General features: G+C 22.7%; 1 protein-coding gene across 1 annotated transcript; it reads right to left on the bottom strand.

The window, feature by feature from the left end:
* Positions 1-263: 263 nt before the first annotated feature.
* Phum_PHUM531060 (synaptotagmin, putative) lies at positions 264-9,429 on the bottom strand (the record flags this gene model as incomplete). Its single annotated transcript, XM_002431455.1, has 7 exons — positions 264-458; positions 1,285-1,418; positions 2,735-2,852; positions 8,424-8,600; positions 8,717-8,986; positions 9,063-9,205; positions 9,300-9,429. The coding sequence occupies 7 exons, from the start codon at positions 9,427-9,429 to the stop codon at positions 264-266; spliced, it is 1,167 nt and encodes a 388-aa protein (XP_002431500.1).
* Between the last annotated feature and the right edge of the window lie 265 nt (positions 9,430-9,694).

Below are 9,694 nucleotides of genomic sequence, written 5' to 3'. Positions count from 1 at the left end.
GAAAATTTAATAATATGTATGTATGTATGTACGTGATTGGTCGAATCGAGAAGAAAACATGCTATTTAAATAAAATCGATCGAATGCAAATAAAAAATAATAATAATAATGATATTTAAAATAAGAAATCAACGATCGAAACGATGCAAAAAAAATTTATCGCATATAAAAAATAGTAAGAAAATGATTAATAATAATAATAATAAGTGAGAAAATGTCCCTCGAAAAAATATCCTTAACATACATATTTATATTAATCGGCTTTATTTTTTCTCATCGGTTTCATCGGGATCCTTTAGAGTATGCCATTGGGCAATGGGTCGACGGGGGGAGGCCAACATGTCGGACCAATGCCTCAGCTCTGTGCCTTGAGCATTACAACCGAGTATAACCCTCCCTATGGGATCTGAGGTTCCAATCCGATCATAATCCACGACGGTTACGGAGAGATTAACTTTCTGCAACATTTAGAACGCCACACATAAATACTTGCCGTGTTTTTTTTTTCTTTTTTTTTGGGCTTTTTTTCTTTTTTTTTTTTTTCTCTCTCGACATTTTTTCTTTTTTAAATGGTTTCGTGTGAATTTATTTCTTTTCTTCGTCGTCGGGATCTTTAAGAGTGTGCCACTGAGCTATCGGACGCCTCGGTGAGGCCAACATATCAGACCAATGACGTAATTCTGTACCGCTTGCCGTGCAACCCAAAACGACTTTTCCAATTGGATCTGATGTGCCAATGCGGTCATAGTCGACGACCGTGATTGACAGGCTTACTTTCTGAAATATCCAGTAACAACAACCTTGATTTTCACACTACTCCCCTAAATATATTAATCATTTTCTTTTTTTGAAAAGGAAAAGAAATTCACAAATCCCTTTTTGTCGAAACGAAAAATAATAATAATAATATTTTTTATGTACATTAAAAAAAATTATTTTTAAAACGTAACTTACCACTTAATAAAATTACCTGTATATAAAATATTTATTAAATTTTTATTACGTAATAAATAATGTTTAAAACAAAACAATCAAAACTTTAACAGTGCAATAATAATAATAATAATAATATTTTTTATTTACCCTTAAAATTATATTTAATAAAAAGATTTTTATGTCTTGTAAACTTTTAACTTTGCGTAAAAAAGACAAACGAGACGCCATTTTTTTTTTTTTATTTATTTATTACTTAAAATTCTTAAATATTAATAATGATGATAAATCGATTTATCGATTTCCCTTCCCCCCCCTCCCTATTAATTATTAAAAATAATTTTTTCTCACCTGAATTTGCTCGAAAGGTACTTCAAACGTAAATGATTCATTGAAATATGGATTTAACGTGCATTTTTTGATGCTCGTCTTCTTTTTCTTCAATCTTTTACCATTTTGAAGCAATGCGATTTTCACGTAGGGATCTGAAAAAATTAAATTCAAAAAAAAAAAAAAAAAAAAAGACAAATATGTATCAGAATATAATTTTCGTATCACAAAATAATAATAATAATAATAAGAAAAAAGAACTATAAAGTAAAATTTATATTAAAAAAAAAAAAATTTTTTTGCAATGAAATAACATAATTATCATCATCATAATCATAATCATAAAAATAATAATAATAATAATAATCATCTGCATTATTAAATAAGCAAACAACTATAATACTTAGCCATGTTGTAGAAAATGTTTGTCTCCTCCATATTGATTTTCTTTTTGATTTTTCTTTTTCTTTTTGTTTTTGTTTTTTATTTCTTTTGTTTCTTTTGTTTGTTTGTTAGTTTTTTTTTGTGTGAGAGAGAGAGAGAGAGCTTACACATCAATTTAAAAGCACAGATAAGTCAAAAATACAAACGAGAAAGCTTTTAGAATAATTATTTTAAGCATGAGGTTTTTAATTTCACAATTTTTTTTTTTCAACACACAATAACACTTCTAATAAGTGATTCTTATTTGTTTTTTTTTTTTTGGGGAGGGGGAAATGGTAGTGGAAAAGGGTTATTACCGGTCATTAAACAATAAAAACAAAAACTATTATTATTAATTTTTCGTTTAAAAAATTATCATAATTTTTCGAACGAGTTTATTTTTCGTATTAGTAAAAACATGCGATGTTCAGGTATGAAAGGTTAAAAACAAATTAATTATTATTAACAAATAAAAGGTTGAATAAATAACCGAAAGATTTTTCCATTGTGAAAAAGGAAAAACAAAACAAAAAATTAAAGTTCGGGTTTAGTAAAAATTTAAAACTGAAAATATTATTTAAAAAAATATTATTAAAAAAAAAAAATCACTACTAAAAGCGACTAAATTAATTTTGAATAAGACGAAAAAAAAAAAATTGTCTAATTAAAAATAATAATAATAATAATTTTTTTAATAAAAAAAAAAACAACTACTGGGTATTTGAACGGACATACCGGAAAGACCTCCCACATCCATTTTCTTAAGATTCTTAGCTTCCAATATGCAGATAGTTAGTTTTCCGCTTGTCGGCACGTATCTCAAGGAGATGCAAATATCGCCCAATTTTTCCTGCACACAATACAACAATGACACTAACATACATAAAAAAAAATAAAAAAATACGAACCGAAGTCGACGATGATGTAAAAATCTTCATTAAAGACTGGAACCAATTGTGAGATCATCACACACAAACACATCTGCGCTAAGAATAGACAACGAGAACGACATGAATAAAATACGATTATTATTATTGAAAAAACTGACCTGACAAACCTCCTACATCCATTTTCTTCAAATTTTTAGCTTCCAATATAACAACTGTCAATTTTCCAGCAGTTGGAACATAACGTAGCGAAAAGCAGATATCACCCAGCTTGTTTTCCTGTATTCAAATTCCAGTTTTTTAATAATTTTCTCTTTTTTTTTTTAATTTAAAATTTAAAATCAATTTTAACCCGGTGGCATTTTTCTTTAAATTTTCATCGACATAAGCAAAAGAAATTTTATTAAAAAAAAAAAAAAAAAAAAACCTCTATCTAATTATGATCCTATCCCTAACGATTAATTAATTAAAAAAAAAAAAAAAAAAAAAAAATGGTCGTTTTGACCACCGGAAACAATTTTTCAAAAAAAAAAAAAATTAATATTTAATTCGTTTTCAAAAGCTTTATTTTTAATTAATAATAATAATAATTTAGGAAAAAAAAGCTTTTGAAATCGTCAAAAAAAAGGTTATACACAAAAAAGTATAAACCATATACTAAAAAATAAATAAATAAAATATGTTTATGTATATGGTACATACTTATTGTACATAACACATTCTACATTAATAAATACAACAACATCGATCGAATTTTGTGTTATCACAAAAGCATTGACTACAAAAGCACTTGCATACTGTCATTTTTATTACTACCACACGCACATATATATTATTTATATATATATATATATATATATTTATGTATTATATTTATCATATTAATGTTTATCTATCTATTTATCTATCTATCTGTCTATCTAATGCGATAGTGTTTCTCGATTTATTTTAAAATCCTGTATTTTCGATTAAAATATTCATCAGTGTGAGTAACATAACCGATTAATTTTCTGCAATTACATAAATATATTTTAAAAATATCGATCCGCCATATTTATTTTTGTTTTCACTTCAATATGCGGGTATTGAATAAAAATTTATCCTAACGAAAAAAAATTTTGAGAAACACTATATTTAATTTTTAAATGTTTTATAATGAATTTATATAAATTTTATCAACATTTATTCTGCCCGATTTGTTTTTATTTTTTTAATAACAATTCCTGTTAATTCCTGTTAAGACTTTTAATTTAATTATAATAATAAATAATAATAATAATAATAATATCAAATCAGGCAGACATGTTGTTTTTGTATTATTTAACGATGGATATATTAAACTAAATAATTCACTACAATAACTAATAATGTATCAATAAATAAATAAATAAAAAAAACAAAAAAACTAACTTCTAAAAGGGGGGATACAGGGGGACGGGGGAGGCGAGGGGAGAAAAATCCTATTCGACTAAATAATTATTTACAACATGATAAATTAATCGGTTTGAAAAAAAAAAAAAAATTTTTTTAATACTATCGGTAAAAGTATTTGTCATATTTAAACAATCTAAATTTTTATTAAAACTAATTTTTTGTATGTTTGTTTGTTTGTTTGTTTGTTTGTTTGTTCATATACATGCAGAATAAGGAAGAGAAAAAAATATAAAAAAATAAATAAAAATAAATTTCGAAATTATCGATATTACCGCCAAATAAAAATTCCCTTAAAATAAAACTTTTTTTTTCGTGACGTCATTTAAACAATTGCGGCATTTTTATTATTATTATTAATTAATTAATTAATTAATATTTGACTAATTAAAGATTATTAACGAATAATTTCAAGAGAAATAAAACAAACAAAAAAAAAAAAAAGAAATTATTTAAAACTACTTTGGGTGTAACTGTTAAGTGTTGTAAATATCACATGACGTCTTTTCTTTAAATATAAATAATTCGTAAGTTATTATTATTATTATGAATACGATTTAATTTAAATGAATATAAAATTGACAGTATGCAAGATAATATTATATATATATAAATATAGCGAATTCGTGAAGGGCAAAACGATAGGCTTTGTTGTAAAAGCAAATTTTTTTTTTTTTCTTTTTTTTATGCCGCCAAATAATAAATACATAAATAAATAAATAAAACATTGTAAAAAAATTTTTATGTTTTTCTTTAAATAATAATTTGTAACGGTTTTTTTTCTTTCGTATAAAATTGGAATTTGAAAATATTTAAATAAAAAATTATTATTAATTATTTACGTTAAACACACCTAAAAATTTAAATAAAAATTTTTTTTTTTCAAATGCAAACTTTATTATTATAAACTAAAAAAATTTTTTTTTTTTTGTTAATTTAGTTTGCATTTGTTTAAATAATATACGAATTTTTTTTTTTAAATGTATCATCATTATTAATATTTAAAAAAAAAAGTAATAAATCATCATTTTGGGTATCATTGCAAACATTTCATCATGTAAAAAATAAAAATTTATAAATATGAAAAGAAGCAAAAATTATTTGTTTATAAGTTAAACATAAGCTCGTAATACTTTCATATAATTCTCATTTTAATATTTTTGCTTCTTTTATTATAACCACCTGATAACCTATTCTAATGATAAAAAAACGTAGAAAAATCAAATCAGTTTCTTTTTTTGTTTAAAAAAACCACCTAAAATTATAATTTTTAAAATTTTTTTTAACGATTGTCTACGTAGATAAAAATTGTTTTCTGATTGTTGAATCCATAATGTTATCTATCATTCGTTTAAAATAATAATAATAATAATAATAATGATAAAAATTCAGTTTTTTTTCTCTGTCTCTGTCTCGAAACAAAACGTAAAATTTCTAAAAATAATAAAATAATTAATATATATATATATTATTATTATTAAGTTCTGAAACAACAACAATAACAACCAACGGCAAGAAATTTTCAAGAGAAACGCTGTAAAATTTTTTTATTTTTATTTTTTTTTATTATTTATTCGTGCAACAAAAAAAAAAGAAAAATTTATTATTATTTTTTTTTTTTTTTGGTCGTTTTATTTTCGTATTGAGTGGAAAAAAAAATAGCAGACGATAATTTTTTTTCGTTTGAATTTATGATATGTGATAATAAACGTAATAATTAATCGAAAATAATAAATAAATAAATAAAAATTATACGTGCAACAGATAGGTACAAGATAAAATAATAATAATAGCTTTTTTTTTTTTTTCAATTTTTAAACAACATTCCCTAATGATAAATGAATATAAATTTATGTAATAATAATAATAATAATAATTGCACAGACACACACACACACACATTTAACATTATTATTATTTTTTTTGTCTAATAACAACAATACTTACGTGAACAACGTATTGAAGCGGCATGCATGATTTGTAGGCATAACCATATGTTTTTACAGGCAGGCCAAAAGCAGAGCATAAAAAATGGTTGTAAGAAAAAAAAAAAAAAAAAAAAAAAAAGAGAAGAATAAAAATTGTCATCAACAAAGTTTTCTTTTTTTTTTTTTTTTTTAAATATTTAAAAGAGCGATTCGTAATTATGTTTAACATCCTCGTATTTATTCCCTTTCAATAATAATTCTATAATTTTTAATATAATATAAATAATATATATATATTTAAGAGAAAAACATTTGTTCAAATCACGTGATAACAAATTAAATATATATTTTGAATAATAATAATAATAAACAATTACGAATCGCTCAGAAAATATCATAAAAACTTAACTCAAGTGATTAATAATTAGTTTTTTTTGTTTCTATTTTCACTTTTTTTTCATAACTTTTTTTCATAACTTTTTTTTTCTTTTTGAAAAAACCGTTAAAAATAATAAATAGAAAATTATTTATACTTAAAGAATTATTTAAATAAATTCTACGAGTATCTTTTTATTCAAATTTTGGCAAAAAATCAATTGGAGCAACCATTACATTTCCTTTACTTATTTTCTTTTAACAATTTTATCATTTTTTATAAATAATAATAATGATAATATTGCTGTAGTCAAAAAAAAAAAGTGAAAATTGAAATTTTTTTATTTGTTTATGTAAAAATAAATAAATAAATAAAGCAAAAAAAAAAAATTCTGAAAATGTTTTTTTTTTCGTAATAATCTCGACTACGTGTTTCTGTTTTATTCGTTAAAAAAAAAATATGAATGTAAATTTTAATTATTTTTTTTAAATGATAAATTTATGATTAAAAGCCATATATAACTGTATTTAAATGTGCTGCTGCTGTTGCTGTTGCTACTAAATTCGTTTATATCATAAAACTAACAACGATAACAAGTTCGTCTCAACGTCATCTTCTTTCTCAACGTTATTAATAATGAGAAAAAAAAAAAAAAACTTACCCAAGTAATCATTAATGAGTTAATATTAAAGTAATGATAATAATAACAATAGTCATTCTAACTACTTAATAATAATAATAATGATTAATATTTTTTTCGTTAAACTTATTAAAAAAAAGATTTTTTGTTTTTCTTTTATTAATTATTAATTTGTTGTTTTTATGTAAAAGTGCAGCCCCTTTTTATTAAAAAAACTATTTAAAAAAAAAAAAAATTGCAAATTTCAAAATGGCTACCTTTTATTAACTGTTGTAAATAACGAATCGAAAAAAATAAATAAATAATTGTTATTAATCATCATTCAAAACGTTTTTTTTTTTTTTTTTTTTTTTTTTTTTAAATTCGTTAATTTTAGCATCGCAAATTGAAAAAAAAAAAAATTGTGTTAAATTTAATAATTAAATTTTAAAATTATTAATAATAATAATTAATGATTAATAATAATAATAATAGAAACAATTAATTACGACAAACTCAAATAAATAAATAAAATATTATCAATTAAAAAAAAAAAATTATTAATAATACATTAATTAAATAAAAAAAAATAAAAATCCCATGCATAACTCTCTCATGGCAATAGATAATTTTAATAAAATAAAAACAGTAAATAATAATAATAATAATAATAATAATAATAATGATAATGATAATAAATAAATAATTTTGCAAACTCGGGTCTACATGCAGTCAATGTATATTATTTATATATTAATTAATTTTTTTATTTTGTTTAAAAAAATAATAAAAAAAAATGGTGGGTGATAATTTTCGGTTTAATTGTTAATCGATAAATTTTCTTTTTTTTTTTTTTTTAATATTTTTTTTCTTTTTTTTATTTTTCGATACTGCGCAGACTCGATTACGAATCGAAACTATAAAAATACAATTTATTAAATAAAAATAAAATTTTATTATTAATATTATTTTTAATTATTTTTTTATTTTTAATAACTTTTTTTTTTGTTCTATATTGCACATTTGTGAATGCTCTGCATAGGATTTTATCCGTGAAAAATCTGTTTAAAATTCGAATATAAATAAATAAATAAATAAATAAATATCATAAAAATTTTAATTTATTTATTCATTTTCGAATTTTATTTTTAAAAAAAAAAAAATAATAATAATAATAACAATAACGTTAACACGATGAAAAAAAAAATAAACACGTGATCATAAATTATTTTTATCATCATCTCGAATAATTATTACTCTTTAATAAATTTATTAATTTCATTTTTTTAAATTTTCCCGCCATTTTCATTTTAAATTTTAAAATTTTTGGCGCCTTTTTATTTTCAATTTAAAATCCACGGTACGATTTTCGAAAACGTGTGAAAAAAAATTTGTTTTTTGTTTCATCGTGACGTTAAAATATCGATTTTATTAAAATGATTAATAATAATAATAATTAGGTAATAAAATAAAATAAAAAAGTTTATACAACGTACCTGACCACCTTCTCCTTCCACGCTTTGTAAATCTCTCCATTCTTCAATTGTTTGAGCTAAATCAACCTGACAGAGTGGAACTTTAACTTCGCCGATTTGATCATGTTTAGAAAATCTATCGAAATCGAATATGGCAAAAACCAATGTTTTATTCATTGCGTCAGCATACGGAACATTCTAGAATCAGCAAAAAAATTAATAATAAATATTAAATTAGGTTTAAAAATTTACTGATGATTAAAAAAATACAACAAACAAAAACAAACCTTAAAAACAAAAGTTTCGTTGAAAACTGGACTTAATGTTTTCCTATGAACTTTAGTTTCAAATTTTTTCTTTTTATCGGGGAGCAAATAAACTTTTACGTAGGGATCACTCGTTCCTCCCATATCCAATGCAGGTAATTCTTCAGCTTGTATAACAGTTGCCGCCAAACTATTTGAATTAAAATCGTATTCGAGTTTAAATTGAAGTCTTCCTAATTTCTGTTCGCTTTGTTTACTATCCGCCTCATCTCCTTGTTCTTCTGCATTTTCCGTTAATTCTTCCATATCCGGTTGAACCTAAATTTAATAAATTTTCAAAAATGAATTTAAGTATATAGGAAAAAAAAACCCCGTTTGAATAAATTTTTAGTACCTTTTCTTTATATGCCGAACCGAGCAACTGTACGGATTTTAAATCTACAACACCTTTTCCTTTTTTACCATCTTTTGCTCTTCTTTTTCTAAAACATCGTCGAATACAGAATCCGCATATTAATAATATTATCAAACAAACCACTGGAAAACAAAAAATAATTAATTAAATTATTATAGATGAAAGAAAAAGGTTGTCTTATAAATAATAATGATGACATTTTTTTTTTTTATTTACCGATTATAATAGCTACAAGACCCCATGTTGGTATGCCCATTTCTTGCGCTATTTGTTCGGTTATTTCACCGATTTTTTCAGATTCTGTTTTTGCCGCAACTGTGGTCGATACTTCTTTTGCTTCTTCCATCGGCTCTTCTAACAAAATAATAATAATAATTTATTTTATAAAAAATTAATTTAACAAAGAAAAAATTTTATTTTTATTTACCTAAAACAGCTTCTTTCGGTTCCTCCAACGTAATTGATTTTGGTTCTTGTACGGTTGGCGTTTCATCTTTCACTTCTGTCGTTTCCCTTTTTATTATTAGGGGAGACATTTTTCACGGCCAAATTAATTGGCAATATTATCTATTATTAAAAAAAAAAATTAAAATTAATAATAAGGGAGAAAA

The sequence above is a fragment of the Pediculus humanus genome, genomic scaffold, assembly GCF_000006295.1.
Source record: "Pediculus humanus corporis 1103172108288 genomic scaffold, whole genome shotgun sequence".
Taxonomy (NCBI): domain Eukaryota; kingdom Metazoa; phylum Arthropoda; class Insecta; order Psocodea; family Pediculidae; genus Pediculus; species Pediculus humanus.
The sequence above is the reverse complement of the archived record's forward strand: the minus strand, read 5'-3'. Positions and strand labels throughout refer to the sequence as shown.